Source organism: Anser cygnoides, chromosome 3, assembly GCF_040182565.1.
Source record: "Anser cygnoides isolate HZ-2024a breed goose chromosome 3, Taihu_goose_T2T_genome, whole genome shotgun sequence".
Taxonomy (NCBI): domain Eukaryota; kingdom Metazoa; phylum Chordata; class Aves; order Anseriformes; family Anatidae; genus Anser; species Anser cygnoides.
In genome coordinates, this window is record NC_089875.1 from 107275048 (window position 1) to 107302084 (window position 27037).

The 27037-nt window shown below is 38.4% G+C and overlaps 1 protein-coding gene across 1 annotated transcript in view; it reads right to left on the reverse strand.

Annotated features, from left to right (window-relative positions):
- Window positions 1-7905: 7905 nt before the first annotated feature.
- The window catches only part of NOL10 (nucleolar protein 10), a 49077-nt gene continuing 29945 nt past the window's right edge, over window positions 7906-27037 (reverse strand). The window contains exons 14-21 of the mRNA XM_013172620.3: window positions 21875-22001; window positions 20294-20373; window positions 20076-20174; window positions 19588-19677; window positions 17139-17312; window positions 16510-16757; window positions 11239-11341; window positions 7906-8689 (exon numbers count right to left, since the gene is read on the reverse strand). Of these exons, the coding sequence (XP_013028074.2) occupies window positions 8570-8689; window positions 11239-11341; window positions 16510-16757; window positions 17139-17312; window positions 19588-19677; window positions 20076-20174; window positions 20294-20373; window positions 21875-22001 (1041 nt within the window). The 3' untranslated portion in view covers window positions 7906-8569. The remainder of the gene's footprint in view (window positions 8690-11238; window positions 11342-16509; window positions 16758-17138; window positions 17313-19587; window positions 19678-20075; window positions 20175-20293; window positions 20374-21874; window positions 22002-27037) is intronic.

Sequence of the window (27037 nt, forward strand, 5' to 3'; positions counted from 1 at the left end):
GTTCTCAACAAATCCTACCTGCACTAGGGGAGAAAACAAACAAACAAACAAACAAACAAACAAAACCATCAGTACTGATGAGAAACTGGTTTGCTGTTGGGACTTAGTAGCTAGCAGCATCTTGAAGAAATGAAGTGGTTGTCTATCAAACTTCCTATTTTGCCCTCCAAATAGTATTCACTAAAGCCATTTTTGGCCAGCTGAAAGAAGTCTGGGAAACCTATTGCTGACAGCTGCTGTTGGTCGCTTTCTTGATGCTGTCAGTGTCAAACTATGCCCACCCAGAAGAAAGGGAAGATAGAAAGGGCTCGAACAGCTCAGCACTTCAGTGGTCACAGGCTGGAGGCACTTCAGACTGCTGCTCCGCACAGCACTCACTGACTCAGGCCTGGTGATTAGATAGTGCCCAATTATCTAATCCCCAGCAACTCCACAGGTCAAGGGGAGGTGAGAGGGGAACAAAAAAACAAACAAACAAACAAAAGGGTTTGAAAGAAGTTACATTACCATTTGGATCTGGCCAACTCCAACAACCTTGTCGTTTTGGTTGGAGGAGTTCACTGGGTTTTGCTGTTTTTTGTTTTTTAAAAGACACCAAAGCAAAAAGCAAAACAACAAAAAAAATCCAACACACACGCACACACACACACACACAAAAACCACACAAAATCCCAGAAAACAAACAAAAAACAAGAAAAGCAGAAAACAATGAAAAACGAAAAACAACCAAGAAAACAAAAAAGAGAGCAGAAAAAATGCCAGAAAACAACAAAACAGAAAACAACTCCCCCGAAGACAAAAACAAAAAAGAAAACAACAACAACAAAAAAGGAAACAGAAAACAAAACAAAACACACACAAAAAAAAAAAAAGGAAAGAAAAAAAGAAAAACACACCAGAAAACAAAAACAAGAACAGAGCAGGTCAGGACAAGACCCTTTCTCCTACCCTGTAGGAGAAAATGGTGGTAAAATTAAAAGCTAGAAAGTCTTCACTGAAAACCAAAAAACAGAACAGATTAGTTTCAGCTCTTGAAGCTTTGACAGTTGCATTGATAAGCTCTTTTCTGTTGGAAAGTGTTTTAAGAGAAAGATTTGGCCAGATCCCAAATGATTTTCTAGGTCTCTCTCACTTCATTCCCAGCTGCTTTATTTACGCTAGTCTTATTTTTTTTTTTTCCAAATTATCTCTTTCTATGAGAAATTCCTTTAATTTCACGGGGAGTGGTGACTTCTTTGCTCTGCTTACCAAGATCTTCAGAGGCAAGGAGCGATACTAAATCTTAACTGACATGATGGGTCTATTGCTTCTTCATGGCCAGGATGAAACGTAAATCTCAGTAGAGGCCCAGACATCTATCCACTGCTGGACGTGCCTTTCTAGAAATCCCTTCAGCAGACATCATAAACACTTCACACAACAAGGGAGGCTAGGAAAGCTTCTTTGGAAATACACTGGAGAGAGCAAGCTGCCTGCTTGGTTATTTCACCCTTGGTTACACCCAGGTGCAGCGCTCTGCTTGAACTTAAAATCTCCCTTGTTTGGCCACATTAAATATCCCCCACGTCTCACCCCCACATCCAAAATGCCACCGTTGAAGTCAGCTTTCATTCCCACCACTCCAGGGAGGTCAAGTGCTTGCTGGATGCCTAAAATAGCCTCCTGTCTCAGAAACTGGAGCAGTTTCTGCCTTCATCCAGTTTCAACTGGGGCCTCCCATGGTTTGTGAGACCACACAGGAAAATAAAGAATTGTCTCCTTTGACTCCTAAAATACCCTTCCCTAAACTTATCGGTACTTCTGATTTCCTCCCTTAACTGGCTAAAGGACAGTTAATCTGATGATACCAGTCCCCAGCGACCCGCACCCGTTGAAGGCGACGTTCCTCGCCCGCGCCTGTACTTGCGCACCGCGCCGCGCCAGGCCCGGGCCTAGGCGCTGGAGCACAACCCTCTCCTCTCTGCTTCTACCAGTATTTCAACTGCAGCAACGCAGTTACCATGGCATCGTGCGAAAGAGATTTGTTGTAACATGTCTAAAATATCTCAGATAGAGGATACGTATTTGCTGTGGAGATCTGTTTAAAAATATTGCCTCATATTTTCAGGGCAACCGTGTCATAGTCCTGTTGGGAAACCTCCCATGTGTATCTGGGAAAGGAGGAAAACAGAGTAGCTATGGCAGGAGCGTCACAAACTTCCCCCCAGTCCATGTACTACAGACAAGATAATTACTTTTCACTACGTGGTCATTTGCATAAGAAGACAAAATAGTTACGTGTAAGCAAGCAGTCTGTTATGACTCCCACTGCATGCACTTCACGTGAGGTATAAAGCTGCAACATTTCAAAGGTTAAAATATAGAAGAAAATACATTTACAGGAGAAACGTAAGTAAAGGGTATGGATCTAACATTCATTACTGAAATAAGATGATGTATAATTGCTCTTCTGAATGTTGAACTTTCCGTGTAATTGTACATAATGTAATGTAATTGTACATGTATGTAATTGTACATAATGCTCCAAGAGCTTGGCCCACTTCTACTAATGCAAAGTTCTTGAAAAATGATAACACGCAAACAACCCCACCCAGAACAGCCAGACCCTTACTAAAGTAGGCTAAAGCAGTGGTACAGAAGCACACTGAGCAGCGAAAGTGGGATTTTTGGGGGGTTTCAAATGGCGTTCCCCCTGCCTATCCCAAAAGACTTGTACAAGAGCATACGCCAGCTCTCTGAACCCTCGCCATACACTTTGATGTCCCAGCACTCCAGATCTGAGTTCATATAAATCCATTCTGTCCAACAAGTGACTGTACACAACCCATCCACTACTGCCATTTTAGTGCGCATTCTCAAAGCTGTGCTATATCTGTACAAATTTTTACTAAAGATCCTGATAATAATAGAAAAACCATAGCGTAGATACAGGCACCCCCCAAGAAATAGCCAGATGTTAAAACAAGAGATAATAAGTAGGAGAGACAGAACAGCTTTGGCAGAAACCGCTGTAGGGAAGGGAAGGGTGGTTCCAGGAATTGGGAGTATAAATTTTGATTAGGGCTGGGCTGGTATTTCCCACTTCAACTGCCTAGTTTTTTCTTTAATGAGGAAATGGGATTTTCACTTTTGCCCCACTCAATGAGTGATTAAGCGGGAACAAGGACTTGCCTTCATTGGTAAGCTGACCCAAATGTCACTCGTAAAGCATGCCCACGCTGGGAACAGCAGTGTTTTAAACTTATTCCTGATCTTGCTGTAAAGTGTTTAGACTTTAACTGAATGTAACTGTCAAAGAAAACGCAGCACTTCTCTCTGCAACTGCTTCTTCCAAATGGTGAGAGAAAAACGACTCTTTTCTGAAGAGCAGCTGTGTTTGGGGTCAATCTTCACTCCCTGCAAATGCACTGGAAACACTAAGCAAACAGAGAATAGAAGTTGAGATCCTGAAAAACAAGGTCAGCAACAGATAGGCACAATTCTGAATTTACACCAGAAGCAGTATGGGTGATTCTTATACAAGTGAATGAAAATCACAATGACTGAATTTGCTTACTTCTGCTATGTGGGAATGGCAAACGAGTCTGTACCATAGGATGCTCACAAGTATTTTGTAGAGAAATGCCACTTACGGTACAAACACAGGATAACGTGTGCCGCTTTATCAATAGAAATTTGCCAACAGGCTCCACGTAAATCGTGGATCTGGGCCAGATTCAACAACAAAGGAGGAAGGAAGCTATACTAAAATGCCATTAACAGGAGCACAGTCATCAAAGAGAGGAAAGGGGCAGAGAGTGAGAGCCTAAATTATAGGTTGGGGAATGGGTGTGGAAATCAGCAATACCCAGTTTTATGGACAGAATGACTTCAGAACAGTGTAGCAAGGTTTACATTTATCCATCTGCAAAGTCTCTTAAATGTGGGCATTCCTTCTGCTCCAGTTGTGTAAACTACAAGCTTTGCTAAAGCTATTTTCCGCAGGCTGTGCTATAAATTGTTCTGTTTGGTGATACGATAGGACTGCTTCTTCAGCTCATCACAGAGAGTCAGTTGTTGAGCAATATGGGCTTTGAAACACGGAGATAATGATCAAGAGCCAAAGTTTATTAATAGATTTATGTGCTTTCATTCAGCTTATAAAGCCCATACTTCCCAAGATCAGACAAAATATATTAGCTATGGACACAAGCCAAAAAAAGTATTTAATCTTTATGAAAGAGATAAAAAGATAAAACAGCCAGTGAGTGATGCAGTTGAAGGATGGGACAAAGAGGAAAAATGACGCCAGTCAGTTAACACGGCATGCCTGTTCCTCGTACCCCACAGCCAGCAGCAGGATCACCAGGCTCGGGAGGTCCTCTCAAGTTCACTCATCCCTTCCTCCTCCTCAAGCAGACTCCGCTGTACCTCTGTGGATCCTGCAGCTGTTTAATCTGACATCACAGAACTTTCAGGGGACATCACACAACCTCCCCAGCAAGCTGTTCTTCTCCTTGCAGACACGTTTGAAAGCCTGCCCTTTGAGTCTTTCTTCCTTGAATTCAAGTCTATTACTCTTTTTCCCATCTAGGGCAAACATAAAGAACAAAAATATAAAAGGCTGCTGCGAAGGAAGATGGAGTACTTTGAAACCTGCTACACACTCCCTCACAACTCTTGAAGTAGGCAATTTCAAGTCATACGTACTTCGATGTCCATACATAAGCAAATAAATTGAGTATAAAAATGTGTAAATACATTTTACACACACGTGCAATTATGCAGGGGAATATTTAAAATCATATTACACTATTTTGTTCAGATACTTAAAGAACCGTGTGGTATAGTAAATTCTTTCACTTGCGTGTGTAAATCAGTGGATGCTCTCCATTTCAGAAAATTATACCAACCACAGGAACACAGCATGCTTCTTGGTTTGTTAATAGCACTTGGGACAGAAAATTACACAAGTAATTTTGGTTCAATGTCTGTTCAATGACTAATAGCCTATCTGAAGTAAATTATGTTACTTGTGGAATAAGGAAGTACTAAAGTATAGGTGACACTTCAGATTCAGATCTCTTGCTAGTACTTCACTCAAGTTTAACCACTGACTGGAAATTTACTTACAGTGAACTTTTCTAAACCTGGTCATCACCAAAAATTCCAGTACATATGAAACAATCAGTGTTCCCACAATGCTACAGATCTTACCTTAGAGCAGGAACCTTAAATGTCAAAAAGGATCTCAGCAGCTGCTGAGCTTCTAGGCATGGCAATACTGGATCACTACTGATTCCTGTACTATGGAAAATGGTACGGTTGACTGAAAAAAAAAGTTTATGTAATCAGAACAATGACTAAGAAATGCCTTTTTTGGTTGCATTATGAAGTCAAGTGATTGCAATGATGTTGCACTAACACGTCAACTTGTATTGAGGCTCTCAGTTCTTCCCCCAGATAGCTGTTCAAGGACAATAACTTGCTTTTGATCAGTCTCAAGAATCTGAACATGCTTCATTCCAGGTCCCTAAGAGTACTAACAGGCTCTGCTCTTCCCTTCTTGCTGGGTTTGGCTGCCTGCACTCAAAGCCACCTCTGACACAGATTGATCAAATAAGGGGATCAGACTGCTATGAGAAGAGCCATGAAAGAAAGAGCTCTGAAAAGCCTTGCCAGAGGCTTTGTCTGTCTGGGAGCTGCAGCATCCTTGGTCCTTACCTAGGCTATGTCGCAGGTGTGCCCACGCCTACCCACGTACCCCACTGCTCCTGACCTGCTGACTTGATGTTGGACCTCTCTCGTCCTACAGGCAGGTCAGACTAGTCTGCTGGCTGAATCTCATTACTGCCAGCTCACGTGCCCTGCTGCTCTTGGTCACTGCCAGGATTGATCATCCCTATTTTACTGAAAAGCTCTTGGACTTGAATGCACATCAGGCAGCGGGGCACAGGCCACCAATAGCTCATCCATGTTCCAGAGTTCAAGTGCTGGACACCCTGAAGTACCAGGCCCAACTCTTAGCAAAATGCAAACATCTGACACTTCTCCTGAAGTGTATATAAAGAACACTGCCATCTTTCAAACATTTCATAAATTAAAGCTAGGAAACCCACTTCTGTGGGTATCACTGACTAACAAGCTGCTGGTTCATGGGAAAAAGTAGCCTCAGATTAAATACTCATTCAATTATTTATTTATTTATTTATTTTAATTTTCTGCTTTAGAGACATGCTGGTTTTCCATCTACCTCAATCAGAACAATGTGTCCTTCCTTCAGGAGTATAGCTGCAGCAGGAGACCACTTTTGGCACAGAGACCTTTTACCTATGGACCTTTTGTACTACAAACCTGTTTCTGGTTAATTCTCTCTGGTCTTTCAAAATCTACATCAGCCACTAGTCATCTAGCAGAGCACAAATTCAGTTAGAGCTGAGATGGAGATTGCATAGAGCTTTGCACCTCCTGCATCTCACACAGTTGCCCTACTCCACCATGATCTCATGCAAGCCCTGGGCAATCAAGTGCACAAATGAAGAAACTGTTGCATGAAGAACCATCCTGGGCAAAGACGAGCAGAATTTGCAACCCAGTACAATCTCCCTTCTCAATAGGGTACATCACAAGCGGTGAGTTTACGTATGCCATTCCTGAATATTCAGATTCTTGAGCCAACTCTAACGTTCTCATTCACAAATACCATCTGCGATCTCCAGTCTTCTAGTATTACTCCCAGGAATGACTGGTATCCATTCCTCACACTTCGATCTCGAGTTAAATTTGTTATAGCAGTACTGTTTATACATGGTGTATACACACACACACACAATTTATGTACATTGCACAATTACAGACAAAGCCTGCAGTGCTTTGCAAAATTCAAACAGTACGGACTATTTTCTAGTATGTTTTATACCAAATAAGCTTCTCAGTGCATTAAGCCTGTCTTCCAGTTTCCATATTTGCTTCCTAAAATATTCTAATTATCTTATATCTTTCCAGGCATTTCACTGGTTATGCCTAGTATATTTAAACACCATTTCATGTGCATCCCAAACATCCTTTGTGTGAACTGAAGGATGATTGACAACCTCACGCCTTCAGAAAAATGGAGCTAGATGTTGCACTAGTAAAAACTTCATCACTTCACTTGGATTTCAAAGGTTTGAATGTCACCAAAAGACAAGACCCCAAGAAGAGGGATGTACCCATAACTGCATTGTGTTTTCTCAGTGGCTAAATGGAAATAGAAGTAATAAGGGTATTTCTTGATATACAGCATAGCTGAGACAGACACTGGAATAATAGATAGATAGATAGTTCTGTGTTAAACAGAAAGCACAAGAAGCATACGGACAATGCGGAAATTTGAGATCTGGAGAAAAAAATAGGTATTGAGAGTCTGTTCCTTTAGTTGAGTGAAGAGACAGAGGTGACAACTGCAATGCATATTTTAAAGAAGCAAATACCATGTGCAAAAGACATTCTAAAATTGAACAATGTAATTACAACCAGAAGGAAAGTATTAAAGAAAGAATTAAGGAAAGAATTAAATCAGAGGGAAGGAAATAAATTCAACTGTGACCAATTATTCTACATCTAATAGACAATCAACCTTGATTCAGAAAAAAACATCAGGCTATGAAAAAGCAAGGTTTCCCCCTAACCAGTTAGGTTCAATTGTAACCACATAATTGTTACATTTTTACCTACATTCTATGGTAAATACTGTTCAAGAGACCTGACCAAAATTAATAGTCTCTCTGGTTTATAAAGCAAAACACTTAAGAACCTCCAAGCCTCACAGTGATTTACTGCGATGGGTAGATTCATTGATTTTTACTGGATCCAGAGTTCAGTTTCTTGGATTTAGCAAAGAGACAATTTATAAAACCTTCGAAAAAACAATACACAAAGCTTAAAAAAGGTCAAATGTAAAAATTAATTTATTTGCTCAAGTAGGAAACAACTCATGTAGATGAAGGGTTTGTGAGATTAAAAAAAAGTGTTCTACCCTTCTCAGCAACAAGCATTCTGTTGGTAATCAAGAAGACAACATACAAAATTATTTTCTTAACATATGTTCTAGGCAACCCAAGAACACAAAAGACAAAGTCATTTTTTGAAAAACAAGGTTGTATGTCATACTTCAAGATGCACAGAAGAAAAATTTCTTGTGCCCTTGTAAAGGTAAGTTTTTAGACAAAATAACCCACCCTTGATCTTGTTTCTAAGAAGTTACAAATAAAAATTTCAGAAAGCAAAAACCCACTTCTCTTAAGTTAAAAGACAGGCAGCTTCACTGTCGACATAAATTCTTGTATCAAAAACATCTAGGGTTACACAATAACCAGTTGCTGTTTATTTCTGCACAAATACAGTTCACTCTAGAGTCTACAACATACCATAGTCATGGTGTCCCTTAGACAATACTTATACTTTCATAAGCTTCTCAATAATTAAGACGTCATTTAGCAAGTTCTGTCTTCTGTTCATCAGTGTAACAAAATACAAATACATTGCTATTGCAAAGTCCCTTTTCCAAATGAAAAGTGAGAAAAAAAAGTTCCTTAAAAAATAACATAGATCAATGAAACCGTTGTCCTCTTCCACGTCTACTCTTGAGGTGACCAGCAGAACGCCTAAGAGCTTTCCTCTCTTGACGATGTTGTTTCTCAGCTTCCTGCTGCTTCTTTTGCTGCTCTGACTGAAATATTGAAAGAAAAAAAGGCTCAGGTTCTCGCAAACTTACATATCACCTCATTGATGAAGTACTTCTGTATCAAGTCAGAAATCCTTGCGAGAAATCTGGAAATGCTACTATAAATGGTCCCGTTACCTTGCCTTATACTGTACCTACTGGTTCTGGCTATCCCCCGACATTACCATTCAAAGTAAGTCAGAGTAAATGTTTAAGACAAAGATACTGAAAAGCACTGAATAAAATCATGTATTTCAGATGAAAACCAATGTCTAACAATAGACTAAAATTACAATCCATAATTTAGGTTTTGATGCCCTTAAGAAGGTAGACCAGAATTTCAGGCTATTTAGTACCTACTCTGGTTAACTGGCATTACCACCTTGAACATTTGCACAAGTGTATTTTAAAGTGACACACAGGACAATTACTAATTTTGCTGAAACATACAGGTTTTCTAAAATGTGTTCTTAGCATTTCTTGGAAGTATTTGATATACTGTATACAATTCTAGAAACATTTTTTACATGAAAATAATTGAAAATCTCCACTCCAGTGGCACATGCTCTATTAATGTTTTTTCTCTTCATCAAAAATGCACTGAAAGGGTTTAATTTACATACTACACAGATAAAAAGGCTCCTACAGACATAAAAGTCTCTTTTCTTGGGAAGACCAAGGCTTGTTTTCGAACTAAGCATAAACTGGAACTAGCAGACTTGAACTACCCACTCTCAGATAAGTGTCCATGCTATAAAATACTCCATCAATTAGAGCGATTTCCACTGTAGGTAGCAATAAACCCATGCCCATATTATGGTAATAAAAGATAGTGGTCTTTAGACTTTTATTGACTCCTGTTTCCACTGCAAGTAGGGATAAAGAAACCCACTACGTGAAAATGTAAGTGGTTTCTCTCTGTCTCTAGGTGTCATCCGAAACAGTCATGACAAATCTTACTTAATGTTTCCTGATACAGCTAGTATGCTGAAATTGAATGATCTCCATATGCACTTGGAGCACTGTTCCTCTGTACTGTAAGTACTTGGGCAGTCTGTAAAACTTTTTTTTTTTTATATTTAAAACCCCCTGAAAACTAAACTGCAAAATATCATTGACAAAAATTCATTGCAAGATCTGTCCATATACATTATCAGCAATGAATTAAAAAACTCAAAGCTGTAGCATATCTGATGGACTCATGTAAAATTGGCACTCTGAACAACTGCTATATCCACTTTCTTCCTCCTTACTCCCACCCAAATCTTCACAAAACTGTTAGCGAAAGATGATAGTTCATTGTTCACCATCAACTGCAAGAAATCTTGTGGCTCAGCACTTCCCCATTTAAAGCTGCTATGAAAGAGACTGTGCTTTAAAAGTCCCCACAAGCCTATTTACTTAGCTGCAAGACACTAACATATCAGTTACAGCAGTTGGTAAAATCCCCAGAACAGCTATCCTACAGAGCACTGCAGAGGAACCTATAACTTGTTTAACAGCCAACACACTTTAAATTCCAGAAATACAGGAATCAAGCCAGGATGAAACAGTCAATAATCAAGTCAAGCAAGTGTTGTAGAACTATTCCAATAAATTTGGATGTTTAAAAATTTTATTCAGGTATACCTAAAGTGATCACTTAACTATTTTCTTGTATTATCAGTTGTACCGATGAGAAGAATATTTGACTACTGGTAAGGAGAAATTTATTACAGTGCAAAAAAAGCTTGCTCGAGGAAAAACTGAAGTACATTTTGTCAACTGAAGTATTAATTAATATGGACCTTCAGCTTTTATAACGTGTCCTTGGTTCAATTCTAAAACTTTTATTTTTTAAAGCAAAAATTCCCTAAGTGTTCTACAACAATAGCAGATGCACACACGGGTTTCAATATTCCTGCACTATAGGGTGATCAGCTGTCTATGATCTACAAAATACCTTAGGACAGGAAATAAAAACCCTTTGGGAAAGGTAGTTAGGCAGCAGTCAACTACACATTTCCAGTGGAATTTGGCAAGTACAACAGGACCAGAGCTCATTCTTGTGATCTGCGCTACAAAGTTCAGTGACAAAAGTGGTTAGGAGCTCTGTTTTTAGGTCTCTGTCTGTTGTTAGGTCTCTGTCTGAGACCTAACAACCTCACCAGCCAAGAGAAAAACTGTCACCTACAGCATCCTGATTGTGTTTGGAACTGCAAACCAAGATCTGATCAGTCCTGGCACTGATGTCAGGCAAGGTCACAAGCTTCTGATGATATGTCTGCGAATGAACTATTAAAAGATGGAAGCCAGTATTTTCCACCGGAACATAAGATTTTATGAGTGCTGCCTGAGTTATAAGGGTATAAACACACAGAGCACTACCGGAGGCTTTCATTCTCTTGGCAAGAAGCAGCAGAGTTGGCAGCATATGAAGAAACGAAGAGGGACATTTGTTTGACGGTTTTAAAGTTCCTGTTCCTTCATGCAAAAACTAAAGTTACTCGTGTATTATCTTAAAAGAAAAATAATAAAATAATAAAAAGTTATATACATATATATATATATCTCACCTTCTTTAATCTGAATGTTGCCTGCTTGCTGCCTACTGTGGTGTCAGACACATTTAACGTGCCAAGTTTTTCTTCAAGCTTTAAACGATCTTCAAGAGTTTTCCTGCGGAGAATAATTAACATTAGTCCCTGTTCTTGCCATCTTTTTACTACAATAAATGCTGATAATGCAGTCAAAACTAATCTCAGTTTCTCTGAAACCCCGAAATGCCATGTCTAAAAAATAAGCACTCAGTAAACAGAGAAGAAACACAAGCTCAAATCATTCCCTCCAGATACTGTTTACATAAATTTAAAAAATGTTTCTACTGAAAAGTTCATTGTCTTCTAAAAAAGCATCAGGCCTCTAGCTGAGAAAGAGACCACACCCTACTATTGCTATAGTTTTCTATGACATTTCAGAAAAAAATCAGGTATTCAGCTGCAGTAACAGATATAAACAAAAAAAAAGCTTTAAAGCATAATATACCCAGTTTGCTTAATAACTTATAATTTCTGATTTGAGAAACACATTTGAGGGAAGGAGATAATCTTGGCTATACATTAAAATTAATTCCTCGCAGAATGAATCATGACTTCACCGACACAATCTACATAGCTCTATTAAAAACGATTATTCAGACACTGCGTCCCATAACTGTATAATACAACGTTTTCTAAATAAAAGAACGTAAACAAGTGAGTCTGATTAAAAAAAGAGAACCTGACCCCACAGAAGAGTGCCACATGAGCGTACACCTTCCCCTGCATGGTGCTCATCAGTCAGTTTCTGTGAGTTATTTGGTCTCAGGCACCAAATTTGACTTCAGTAAGGGGGTTGTAAATTGGAGCAGCCGAGGACTGAAGACCTCGAAGGACCTGAAGGACCTCCAGCGCTGGGGTGAGGCAGACAGAGATGGGACTTGCTCGATCCAGTCTTGCTAAACGCTACCTGTGATTCCTTCCGTAGCAAATCCTTCATCTGTAATTTAGTGCCTACAAGTAGGCAAGGCTATCTGAGAACACGACATCACTGGGAGGACCAAACTTACTCTGTGACACACTCAGAAGGCATTCACCTAACTGTAAATGAATTTAGGTATTGCAAACTGAGATGCTGCTATTAGGTAGATCTTTCTGAAGAGGGGTAAGAAACATTTTTTTGGACAAGTTTTAAAGTGCGTGCATTAGCTGAATGCTAGCATATACATTTCTGCAATTTTTAAAATTTTTTAAAATTTAAAAATTTTAAATTTTTACTTTAAGGGAAAGGTGGAAAATAAATTGTCATAAAAATACACATGATTAGCAGCCACCCAAAGTCAATGGAGTTTCTAAGGATGAAAGGCTCACAGATTGTGCCCCATGTACGAAGCCTCTGAAGCCTGCAGAATTTTGGTTAATGAGCCAGTTATGTAACAAAGACTCTTCAGATTAACAATGAAAAATTACTGTCAAGAATTACTTTATTTCTCATGACTAGGTACTTTGATTGTATTTCTTCTGTAGTATATTTTTCATTCAGTACATGTAAAAACTTGTTCCATCTGTGTGAATCGGGAAGACAAGCTAAGCCTTAGAGCTAACTATGGCAGAAGATCAGTCATCGACATCGTGGTGGGATTTCTACATACAAGTGGAGTTCCATTTTTTCTCCCCTTTGAAAGTGCACCAGAGAAATATGGCTACTACCCAGCAATTATTTAGCATGACTGCCTAGATACTGCTTCAGTCAGGAGAAAAACTAAAATAGGGAGATATCAGGAAAATGCTTTCGGTTTGCTATTTTACTGAGTGAATGCAGGTATGGCTGTGCTTATCTGAAGATGTGCACACCCAAATCACAGTGAATTGCACACAAACTTACAATAGCTAGGGTCTTTTTTTTTCCTACATCACCCTCAACAAATTTATCCAATGGATTCCTTTAAGAGTGTTATTAAAATCAACTTCCCCGACACCCTTCAGTACAAAACCAAAAAATTAAAAAATTGACCAGGCACTCATTTTTTCCTCCTTATAAAGCAAAAGAGAAGAGTTTTCCAGGACTTTTCCTTTCCTGCCATGACACTTTAGCTGACTTTCCTAGATATTGCTATGTTTTTGTTGGCTTTTGTTGACTTTCTTGCCCATCTCAGAAGACGTAAGCACTAATTTATACTTTGCAAAGTAGGATTACTGCAGTTTTTAGTTTTGACGTGCTTTAATTTCAATTACAAAGATTTTAAAGGGAAATCAAGAAAATCTAAAGAGCTCTTAGCACACTGATAAAAACCCTCGCCTTTTATGTATTCCTTTTAAGCTGTTATGCAAGGAAATTATACAGAAAGTAAACAAATAAAACTTTTGCATCTTTACTAGTATGTTCAGCAGGTTTTCACGTGTAAGCATAAGAACACAAAAGGGGGAAGAGAAATGTGGACAGCTTTGAGACAAGGTGTTTGTTACGATCATGGCTAAGTTTTGCAGCTTTCCTGCGCAAAGAAATGCGTAGACTGTTGGTCTGCTAAGAAATTTATAGTATGCACCCCTGCTTTAGAAGTTGGGCTTGGAGCCGTGCTGAGTCAGGAACATGTCAAAAGCAACACCCAGTTTTATGTAAGTCATAAACTGTTTCCTCAGGTAGAACATTATACGATTAGAGAAAAAAAAGAACACCTAGCCATTAAGTGCATAGTGAAGGTATTAAGGTACTTAATTACATTGGTCACAGACCATCATTCCATTGCTTGAATAAATCAAATCAAAGACAAACATGCCAGCCTCACCAGATTGTACATGCCACTACAGTCTTTCCAATTTTCAGTACATTAGCTGAATTAATTATTTTTTATGCTGACTACTTATCACTGAATAAGGCCAGCAGAAAACATTATTTAGGTATTTTTTATCAAAAAAATTCTACTGTGTAAAAATGCTTAACAGAACAGGTTAGGTCTCAACAGAGACTAAGTCATTATGATTCTGTAATCGTATCAGCTATCTGGTACAACAAATGGACACCTGCTGTTAATTTTGAGTTTCCTCCCAGAATTTGAGGAGTATACATAGTCAGAACAATGCCTGGATGAGCCCAAACAGGGTCACTGAGTACAGAAATTACTGCCCAGACCAAAAAATTAAGGGGGGAAAGACAATTCAGAGACAGCAACTCAAAGAAAAACAAAGGCAGTAGTGCTGTCACATTTTTGTCATGCTGTTCTGTCTTAAATCTCCCCCCCCTTTTTAAACATTTTACATTACATCCCACCTGTGCTACTACTGCACAGAGGATATCTAACCTAAGCAGCCCTAATTACACATCATATCTTGCAAAATATTCTGCACAGAACTGTGAATCTTAAGACAGATGCTCTCTTCCCTAAAAGGAATCTTTTAAAAGATCTTTCCATGGTTTACGTCATCACTGATATTCTTCCATCCACTGGACAAGACTGTGGTATTTGATTTCATTTTTTCCTAGCTGAAGGAATGATCTTTCTCCCACTGAACACCAGATGAAAGATTTAACTTCATTCTGTGTCACTATTATTTTTTTCTAAATGTTTCTCTTCTTTATAGCTGTGTTGGCTTATTTACCTAACTTTCTGTATCCTTGCACATGTTTTGAACAAAATGAAATCTTAATATTTCAAATGAGAGTCCTTGAGAATTTTGTTTAGATGTCAGTAGCTCAATTTCTCTAAAAGAACAAAGCGCAACAGGCTGCAGCCATACTGCTTTAAAGGGAAGTATTTCAATGTCAGTGAGAACACAGTGCCATTTGACCGCTCTTTCAGGCTCCTTTCAAGTCACTTTCTAACACGACTATGAATTTAATGTGAGAAATATCTTTATCCTAGGACATTTCCTAGGACAGTGTTCTCTGTCAGAGTGTCCAGAATGGCTATTTTCCTTCTGACAAAGCAGAAGAACTGACAAAAGGAAAAAGCTGCATCATCGTCTATAACATAGAAAGAAAAATAATCAGAAGAATGCTGGAGAAATCTCAGCAAGCTAGAGACCAGAATGAATGGGTATATTTACTCTAGAGAACATAGGAAAACCCTGTGTGTGTAAACATTTGCTGATCAACAGTAAACACAAATATCACTTCTGCAGAACTACTATCAACCTAGAAATCATAGACTACTGCAGGAACAATGTACCAGTAATGCTCAGAGACCATTTTATATGGTAACTCTAGTTAAAAACTTGAGCATTTAAGAGAAAGGCTGAATTTTGTCATGTTTCTCTATGTATATCTAGCAAAAGTCCAGCATGAAACATCTAGGCTGCATTATCAGTTCCTACTGACATAAAAAGCAGCCCCATTATATATGTTATTCACCTTGAACGTACCATTTTATTCTAAATTTAAAAAAAAAGGCTATTACGAGATCCATCTAACACAGCAAGTTGTTTCCAACATTAGTCAAAGTTCTGCTCTGCCTCCAATGTGCTGCAAGAACTTTGAACCTATTGTCCCTCAAGGTTTTAATAAAAAGCGTCTGCTCTCCAACTAATAAAAGGCTATTAAATCTCATCTTCTGAAGGCCTAAACCCACCTCTGGAAAAAAAAAAAAAGTCAATGAGATTTACAGGCATTAAGCACCTCAAAGCCAAGTCCTTTAGTTTGCAAGCCTAAAGGATAAGCATGCCCTTTATGCAGTACCCAATTATTTCAGTTGATCAACAATTTAAAGAAATCCAAATAAGAAAACTGACTCCATTTTTTTCATTGCAAAAATAAAAACAAAAAGTTAGACCTGACAACAAAAGGATGGCACATTTTTTGAAAATTTCTGGACGCCATAAAAATACCCAGACCAAATGATTTTTTTCTTTTACTACCTGGAACCTGCCCCCCAATAGTGGCTGATCATGCAGTACTAGACAGCCTTTTAGAGGGTCAGCTCAAAAACATCCAAAATGTCAACCTCATGTTGACATTGGTGGAGTAATATATAACCAGTCTCAGAGACATCAGTGCTGTTATTTGTGTAAGCAGCAGTTCACTGACAGTGAAAAAAAATGGATGCCCAAATCAGGCTCAGAATATGAATCTCTTACTCATCTCATTTGCATTGTCTCTCTGGCATACTTAAAATGTTATATTTGTTTAGCAATAACAAAAGACTTTCAACAATTATGTCCCTCTAAGTCATATCCCTGAATCACCAGATGTGGCCTTATTAGTAAGTGCTTCCAAGACTATCATGCTAACTAACCAAAATGCCGTTGGCCTGCACTCTAGAGACATACTTGAGAATATTCCACCCCCAGATGTTAAAATAGGAACTTTAGTCTTACTTCATTAATTTTTGTTTTTTGGCAGAGTCTTTGAAGCTTCTGAATTCCTCTCCTTCTTTAATCTCAAAAAACTGAGGTTTTAGTAATGTTTGCTGATCCTCCTTGAACCTTTCCTGCCGCTTTACTTTTTCCTCTTGGCGTAGAAGCTTGCGCTGTTTCCTGACCTCTTCAACCCAACCTTTTTCATCATCTGAACTCTCAGAGCTTTCTGCATCACTCGGTTTTCCTTCTGGTTCTTCCTCCTCTTCCTGCAGACAAAAATAGAATAAAATGAAAAATCATCAACTAATTTTCTTTTCAAACCATTTCTGCAACGAGAGTATGTCAGCTTTTACTTAGATTCACTTGAAGAGATCTAAAACCTGAACAAAAGCACTAACAGCAAATGAAGCAGAAATATTAAAAAATTACCTCCACCTACATATTATATGTTTTTCAAACCTAAATTCATGTAGACATACACCTGAAAACTTGGATGATAATATTATAAATTACATCTAACTAATTTATCTGGTAAGACATTCTTGCATTCCCTTCCTCTTTCCTTCTTTCTAGGGTAAAAAAATCTGAAAGAATAACACAAAGGTAAAAATACATCTTTTTCATACACCAAAAGGAAAATATTTTACCTGTTCTTTTGCCTCCTGTTCCTGTAGGAGCTTTAGTTTCTTCTTTCTTTTCTCGCTTATTTTAGAAACAAGTGGGTTAAGTAGCCTGAATTCTTCACTCTGTTCATCTACCTGGAAATCTGGATTCTCAAACATGACTTTAAAACGATCATCTTTGAGAAGGCTAGGCAGATTCTGGAAAAGAATCGAAGCATGAGTTAGTTATAAAATATCAAAACAGACACTGGTAAAAATACCTAACACCGCTTTAATTAAACAAAACTCAAAAACGGAATGCAAAGTATCAGTTGCTTTATCCTTCCAGGTCACATAAATCAAGATTTATGGTTATTATACTTTATTACGTTCACAAAGATCAAATAAATATCATTCTAAGCTACCTGTAAGCAAGACAGGCTTTTATGCACACTACAGACACCATAAATACACAATTACTACTATTTTTGAGCTAATGTATGTCATACATTCACAGCCAGCTAGTCTGGAGACACGTTGATATCCATTGACTAACTACAAGTACCTCTGAGGCAAATACCTTGCCTGATCAGGATGACTCTACAACATGTAAAACAAATTATCAGAGTAAACATGTCTTCATACAATACTACTATTGTGTTACTGTAAATATATAAGAGTAAGTATTTCTGTACATCTTACTACAATTTCTTCACTGCCCTCACATAAAGGATGGAAAAGGCAGTTTCATTCATGTTGGAAATAAGAAGAACCCAATGTAAATTATGCTACTGTTGAATTAAGAACAGTTCAAACTACAACTACAGTTCGTATGAGTACTTGTCCTTGTTTCAGATAATTGAATACATAGCTCTTTGTAATAAAAGCTGATCTTATAATTTAACGTTTCCAAACTTCTACCAGCAGATTGAACACACCCCAGCATTATATTTTCATTGTTACCTACAAAGTAGGGGAAAAAGATAGAGGAAACAAGTGTAAATTTCAAGTGCAGAAGCTGTTGCAAACATGCGACTTGCAATTTCATTTGGAAGCTAGAAGTTCAATCTCAAAGCCAAAAATAAATGGATCTTCACAAGACTCCTAGAGCCATTTCAGGAAAATAATCAGGCCACACATTTTAATGTACTCTTTTTAATGTATTTTGAGATGCCATCTATCTGCATTCCTAGACAAATCACTCCCCATTTATTAAACTCATTTCCACTCCAACGCTGGCTTAGAAATTCTGCATCTAAGGTTTTACCACCACCTCCTTTTTCAGTAGTTCATGGTTCCTAACCATCTCAACCGAATCACACTAGTTTTCATTGGATGCCACATGAAGCTAATACATGCCTTTCATGAATCATAGAATGGTTTGGGTTGGAAAGGACCTTAAAGACTATCTAGTTCCAACCCTCCTGCCATGGATAGGGACACCTCCCACCAAACCAGGTTGCCCAAAGCCCCATCCAACCTGGCGCTGAACATCTCCGAGGATAGGGAATCCACAACTTCTCTGGGCAACCTGTGCCAGTGTCTCACCACCCTCTGAGTGAAGAATTTCCTCCTAACATCTAATCTAAATCTTGAATTTTGAGTTAAAAACCTCTTGTCCTATCACTGTCTGCCCCTGTAAAAAGTTGTTCTCCATCTTTTTTACAAGCCCTCTTTATGTACTGAAAGGCCACAAATAAGGTCTCCCCAGAGCCTTCTCTTCTCCAGGTTGAACGGGCCCCAGCTCTCTCAACCTTCCGTCACAGGAGAGATGCTCCAGCCCTCTGATCATCTTTGTAGCCCCCCTCTGGATCCACTCTATCAGCCCCACATCCCTCTTGTGCTGGGGGCCCCAGATCTGGATGCAGCACTCCAGGCGGGGCCTCACAAGGGCAGAGTAGAGGGGGACAATCACCTCCCTTCACCTGCTGGCCACTCCTCTGTTGATGCAGCCCAGGATGCAGTTGGCCTTCTGGGCTGCAAGTGCACACTCCTGGCTCACATCGAGCATTTCGTCCACCAGAACCACCGAGTCCTTCTCTGCAGGGCTGCGCTCAATGAGTTCTTCTCCCAGTCTGTATTCCTGTCTGGAATTGCCCTGGTGCAGACCTGCCCAGGTGCAGACCTTGCACTAAAATACTAACAAATGAAAAAAAGTTTTGTTTTTTTTTTTTCCCTGAACAGCTTTGATATCAATTCTGCACTTAACTAGCTTCTGGACTCCTACAAGGCCCATCATCATCTTCAACAGGGAGTATTTCAGCATTTTAAACTTTTAATATAGATGACAAGGTTATTACATGGTCTTTTTGGTGCTCCAGCCACACAAGTCCACTTTACAGTCACCTAGTATAGTAAGCTATTTATGAGACAAGAAACAGAGTTCTGAAAACAGAGTTCTGAATCTATTTGGCCAGGTAACAATAAATCAGTAACTATAAGCATTATTATTTCTGTGTTCCTAGTTAGGGAAGACTTTAAAACAAAAGCTTACCTTTTGTTTCCTTTTTCTGGCAACCTGTTGTTCTTCTCCTTCTTCTTCAATCAGTTTGAGTGCAAGCTCTTTATTGACTTTTGGAAGTTTCTAAAGAATATAAATATAAAGAGAATACATGTATAAACACAATATTATTTACATATGTTTCTTTCCAGAGTATTGCATTTCAATGGCCTGAGTCATTTAGTTCAATGGCAAGCAGAAACTGGAAGTTTTACCTCTGGGTTATCTGCTCAAGCAGCAAATGTGATGAGAGCTGCTCTTTTACAGTTTGGTATCAGACTTTCTCATCTGTGGGATTCATATGCATGAGAATTTTATGTTTCCATTCAAAAAGTTCTATAAATTAAAGCTAACTTTACTTTTTGTCTCTAATGATAAACAGAATCAAATCCTAAGTAATTACATTTCTGAGATACACTTAAGAATATACTATTTTTTATGAATAGTTCTTCCAAAGCATATTCATTGTTCATGGGATTTACCTTCAGCTGTACCCTCTGTGCACGTGTTTCTTCTATCTTCTGTCTTATTTTCTCTCTTCTGTATTCTTCATAGGCAAAGGGGTTGGCCATCATTTTTGCCTTTGAACAAGCAGAAGGAAAAAATATATATCATTAATACAGGATACAGTCCTCTATGTGGGAAAAATAACAACACATTTTATTGTTAAGAGCAACAGTTTACAAGCATCATTTTTTACCTTATGATAAAGTCTTATGTCCATGAAAAAGCCGTGCATATATGCTCTGAGCAGTGTCGATCCAATGAGATGAGCAAGGCCTGGGAAAAAAAATTACAGAGGATTTCAAAGAGCTTTCACAGATAAAGAACTCCTATTCCAAGCTAGCCACTTCACTTACTCAGTTGAAGACAAACAAGCACTGCCAATGCAACACATCAATCTCTCTGATAGTCACATCCAGTACATCAAGACTAAGTAAAACCACAAAAAATCAAGTTAGGCCAGCAAGAAATCCTAGCTACTTTGGAGCAACAAAATCCATTTTTGTTGTCATAATACATGTTACTATGCACTTTTTATAGATGCCTGCATGTACTGCGCACCATAGGAAGTCTACAAAGAAAAAATTTTTTTTGGAAAGTCTGTACATGTTTGACAAGCGCTTTTTTTTGTGTGGTATACTGAAGTTATAAATGAAAGAATTTCATCTTGGGTCCCTATCTTTGAAGAATCTATGTGCTGAAAGAAATAAGAGTACCACATCAGGTTATAAAACTGTCACCCTATGCCCTAACCTAGAGTAAGAATGAAAATACTGAACAGTTGTCAGATTGTCCTTCCTCGTATCTTCACAAAATTCCAAAACTGAGAAAAAGGGAACCCTTTTATAGAAAAATATCCTCTGCAGACCCCCAAATCTTTAGAAATTAAAAATTAATCTTATTCTAGAACTAAAAGGCAAAAAAAAAAAAAAGAAAAAAAAAAGAGAGAGAGAAAGTTCCGTGTATCTCAGAAAGCAAAGTTCTTATTTATGTTATTTTTAACTGTTTCCAGGAAACAATCGTCCTGCATACTCCAAAATAAGAGTACTTCAAATAACGAGTACTATACAAAGAACACTGATGTATGAAATGCAAAATATAACTTAAGTTGGTTCTTCACTTGAAAGCTTGCATTTATGGGGAAGTGAATTTTACTAAGTTATTGTGAATTTAAAGCAGAAGAACTATTTCCAGTCAAGTCTCTGTGTTGATAACACTACACTGCCTAATTCCCTTAAGTTTTGAATAGGGATCTACGGGCTACATTCAGACCACCTCCTTCAGAAGTTAAAAGGCAGGTGTTTTGGAAGACCTCCTCCTTGTCCTGCCATATTCAGAGGTAAATGAATTAAACTGGAGTAAAACACTACAATCAAAATATGTAATGGAACGAAAAAGAATCAACTGCCTTGAGTCAAACATGCTAACTCTCTCTGCTATGTCATTTTTAGTATTCTAGTTCCACAAAACCATTTTTCCGTTAACCCTAGAATGGAGTTTTATTTTCTGGAAAATACTACACTCAATTAGGGTATCCTTTGGCAGGTGAATCATTTCTCAACACAAACATCTAGTGTTGCACTGGTTGGGAACCAAAGAACAGAAAGTCATCAGTCTGGTATACTAATAACCAAGATAACTGGAAGAAACTACTGCCAATAAATTTCAAACAGTTCTCCGCATTTCTCACTGATAAGTCACATCTGAACTAATAAACTTGCAAGTGTGATTAAAAAAAAAAAAAAAAGAATAAACAAGTCAGCTAAAGAGATTTTACCTAAATTTTCAAGGTCTTTTCTGGTCACGAATTTGTAGTCATCGTAAACTGTGCTCTCTGGATTCTCTTCCAGTTCTTCAGTCAAGTTGTCCAAGAAGGAACACCATCTGGGGGCAGGTCCTAAAACCTGGGGATATTACAGAAAGGTATAAAATTGTAAATAGATACAGAAAAAAAACAACACCTAATGTTAGGCTCTCAGCTGCTGTGCTGGAAGAATAAATGAATCTCCCTGAAAGCAAATACACCTTAAGAACAACAGCCGTTAGAGAACACAGTTAAATCTACTGCTTACATTACCAATAAGGAGTACTATCGATTATGCAAGTGTTCTGTTAATGCAGGTAATTTATTTGAGACCAACAATTGAGAGGTTTCATATTCAACTGTTTCAAGAGATCCTAATCTGACCAATTAATTTATTAAAAGCTCAGAGCTAAACATTATAGATACAATTAACAACTTAACTAATGGCAATAGATATCAACTAATCTGTACAGCACAGCTGGACCATGACCTCATTAGTTCACTACACAATCACGTTGATTAAAATAAGTAGGGCAGAACAGGATTTTAAACAGAACATCACAGGTATATTTCACGTACTTTTCTTCAAGGAAAAAATCCAGACTATATGGACAAATAATGGAAAATATTAAAAAAGGACTGCATATTTCCACCATGAGGCAAAGGATTTATTTGAACAATATTACGTTGCACTATCAATTTACTTTTCCATGTATGCTTCCTCCAACTTCCCAAGTCAATAATTATCTCCCTTAACTTTTCCCTCCTGCTGTTCTGATTGAAATTCCTCCCTATCCTGATGCACGCTGACATACTCAACTGTTCCAGCATTATTATTTTAGTAGGTGAACTAGCAGAATGGAAAAATCCAACATTACATTTTTCTCTCCAGAGCAAATCGGATGACATTTTAGGATGTAAAGTGGCCAGTTAACTTCTGCAGTGGGACTTCTAACGAGGCTTCCATTTTGTTCGCTAAAAATTCACATGAAAAACTCAAATCACAAAACAACAATAGTAATGGTTGCAATTCAAATCTAAATGTCACGCTTTCATATTAATAACAAAGCACTCTAGAAATATTAAATGTGCTATTGCTTTTCATGCCACTGAAGAAACCAGTAACCGGTGCTTCATTAGCAGACCATCAAAACATGACTGGACTGGGGGAATCATCTTTGAAGTTTACCTGTTTTTGTGTTTTGGATGAAACTGTTTGTCCTTCTTGTAATAAAAAAAACAAAAACAAAAACAAACAAAAAAAAAAAAACAAAAAAAAAACAAGTTGCTTATTAACTAACAAAACTTTTCCTGTAATCGAATGTAAGTATAAATTTGTCTGCTGAAGATTATTAGAAATGAGATTAGAGAATCCTTGACTCACTTCCATTCCAATTAAATAAAAAGTTCCCCTTCATTCCATCTTGCTGACGCATTATGTAAAGATCTCTATCGCTTCAATAAACTTTTTTCATCACTTCCATTTCTGTGGCACTATCTGTTCAAGCCTTGCACAGTGCACATTACTCATTAGAATTCAAACAACTGTAACCAATTAGGGTAATCCCCAGATGTGATCTTGACTGGTGTAAATCTTTAAAAAAATAATTAAAGCAGAAGTCTCAGAAATAAAGGAAAACAGTTTATCCGCTCTTCAGCTGTAACTCCACTCACTGTTCATGTATTCCTGTACTCAAAACCCGATACTAAGATTAAAACTTCTATGGCAAAATGTCAGTGATGAAACACCTAAAAATTACACAACCTGAATTTTCTCCATGATCTATAAAGCAAGTTGCATAGAAAACACGGGGGAAAGCGAGATAATTAACGGAAAAAAGCTGTGGCAGAATACCAGGAAAAAATATAGAGTTGAGCCATTATTCAAATTTTGCATGTAAACTGAGAAAAAGGAAAACCCTACAGAGATGTTTGTGTAAGTTTTATTGCCTCGTTTCCCTCTCTCCCACCCTACTGAAACCGCTTGCCTACCTATTCCAGAACACCTCTAGGAAACCTCTAGGAGTTTTGCTTGGTATGTTAAAAGGGAACATTTTTTAAAGCTTAGGACAAAAATTAAAAATAAAAAAGGCAAACGATACCAGACACAGTGCCAAAAGTATCAACAAGAAATTTCTTTCCCCTGCAACTGTAAATTCTTCACGGGCTTAAAATGCCACTGCGCTTCAATTGCAGAGTGATCCACTACCAACATACTCATCCCCTGTGAAATGTGAGCCTCTGCTGTCCCTGTAGCCAGGTACAAACTCCACAGCTCAGGGGATTTGTCTGCACCAGGCAAACACATATGAGGCAGACACTGGGAACCCTGCCAGCTGATGCTGGTATGGTCACAGCACGCAGTACAGTATTTTGTAGGGGTGTAAGTTTTAGGGAATGGCCTCAAGTTGTGCCAGGGGATGTTTAGGTTGGAAATGAGGAGACATTTCTTCTCAGAAAACGCAGTCAGGCATTGGGATGGGTTGCCTAGGGAGGTGGTGGAGTCACCGTCCCTGAGGGTGTTTAAGGAAAGGTTGGACGTGGTGCTTAGGGACATGGTTTAGTGGGTGATGTTGGTGGTAGGGGGATGGTTGGGCCAGATGATCTTGGAGGTCTCTTCCAACCTTGATGATTCTATGATTAAATGTAGGTAATCACATGCAACTAAACTGACAGGTCTCACGTTTACCATACTTATAACAAATAGATTTCTCTGCAAGTTTTAGAGAAGTTACGTATAGCTAGTGGGAAAATCATTATTAAATGAGTGCACATCTAAACTTGGCTCACACTCAAATATTTCTTCGGCTAAGAAGCCAGACATCATCATCAACAGCAATCAAAACAATATTTTTACAATCTTCCTCATGATTCCATTTTCAGCCGAATTACCACTTCTTGAAACAATCTCCGACAATTTCCAGTGAAAGTCAAGACGACCGTCTTTGAAAATATTTTTGTCTATCAACAGAAGGGCCTGGCCGGGAGGCTGGAGCCAGCAGGCCGGGTGGGATCCTTCCTGCCCTCCCTCCTCCTCCTCCTTCCTCCTGAAGGGCCCGGAGCTACCACCTGTGCCAGGACTGAGGCAGGGATCCTCCACCACAGGGCCAGGCGTCCCGGCACCGTGTTGGGAGGCAAGGGTGGTGGCTGGGTCACACGAGGGAAAGGCCCGAGCAGGAGACACGGAGCACAAGGGCCGGCCTGCTGTAGCGCCCCTCAGCACAAGTAATGCAGATAGCCTGATGTTGCCTTGGATGTGTTACACCAAACCATGGGAAGTATGGATGCATACTTCTTAATTATCAGTATCATGCCATCAAATACCGAACTTTTGTTAGCACATATTAGAACGTCTTTATTTATTTACCCTAGACACAGAAGATGTACGATGAGTAACTAAGCATGCGACTCATCTGAGTTGACAAGCTGCTAATATGGCAAGGCCAAACTGTTCAAGAAAAGGAGGAGGAAAAAGAAAATCTGACAAATATTTTGAAAATATTGCAAAGTAACTTCAAAAAACACCCTTTTTGTGTTCTATTTTAAAAGACATTTAAAGTAAAAGTTTTATAGCACCCCTTATCTTGCTCTGTAAAACACCGTACTTCTGATCGTGCCTAATTCCTGAGCACTTCTGTAGAAAATATTCTGTCATCATTTTGTATTTCCCCTGAAATTAATAAATGTTAGGACTAACTGGGTGTTATTACCAACCCACAACAGATGTTCCTTATCTTCAATCTGGAAGACCAGACAGCACTTATCCACTTCTAAGTGCCACTCAACAATTTGTCAGCCAGCTCTGCAGAGCCACCAAAAGACCGGGTCTAATCCTGACTACCATTAAGCATGTAACCCACTCAACTTAAAAGCAGCCCGGGATGCTTAGGAGATTCTACAGCCAGATGCCATGAGATTTAAGTGAAACAATTATGAATTCACACAGAAATGGGTATTGTTAAGCATCTCTTTGAAGACTAAAGGGACAAATTCGACAAAATTGAACCAAACAGTTGGTCTTTTCTCAGGGAGTCAGAACAGGTTCCAAAATCCAAGTTTTTCAAGACTTTAATGACTAAGCCCCTGAAATACTTCATTCAAGGCAGTGATTAGCTCCTAAGTTGCAAATAAAATGTCAAAAATGTGTTGGGAGGAGTTTCTGCTGTTTGACTCATTTTTTATTGAAGTATTTTAGCAATTAAAAACATGCAAAAATGCTATATATGCGGCCCAGATCAGATTTGAAATAACTAAACTAAATTTGCCAAGTTTAGATTGCCTAAATTTCCTCTGGAAGACTAACTACATGTATGTGGACATCATTCAGCAGAACACTTAAGAGCTTCCAGAGAGCTTTTGTAAAGCAGAAACACTGGTTTCCTTAGACAGCAACATGCAGTTTCACAGAAATTAGCACTGTAAAGCTGTATCGCTCCATACCTATGGGAATAGGGTTACCAACGAATAAATATGAAAATACATTGTATCACTGCTCTTTCATAACAAAACTTAAAAATAAAACCTTCTTTGAAAAATCTTGGAATTGTTCATTGTTGTATCTTCTACGGATTTTAAGTTAGGCTGTAAGATCTTTACCAGGTAGCAAAAATGTACTACTACAGTTAAATCATTCACTGCCATTCTTTTTGAATAATGTTGATTACAACAAAAATAGCATGTATTTAAGGTCCTCAACAGAGCTCTGGTCTCAGCGTACTGTGTAAAATTACTAGTCGGATGATAATTTTAATACACCATAAGGCATGATAGGAACTTGCTAATGAGAAATAGTTTATGCTGAAAGGGGAATTACTGCACAGAAAGGAGGTTACAAGTGAAGCTCAAGGACTACTGTATTAAACATTTTCACTAATGATTGCCACATATAGTGGGAAGATGCCTGTGAAATGTACTGATTACAGACTGCCTGAAAAGAAGGGTCAAAATCTCTCAGTGGAAAAAGCAGCTACCTTGAAAACTAAAAAAGCTGCAAATCAGATGAAACTTATAGCCAATTACTACCTGATGTAAACAACAGAAGAGGAAAAAAGTGATACTATCTGAGCACAAGACAATAAAGTAGTCTTAAAGCCATTGTATTAGTGTAGGATAAGGATAATGACTCAGGGAAGGTAT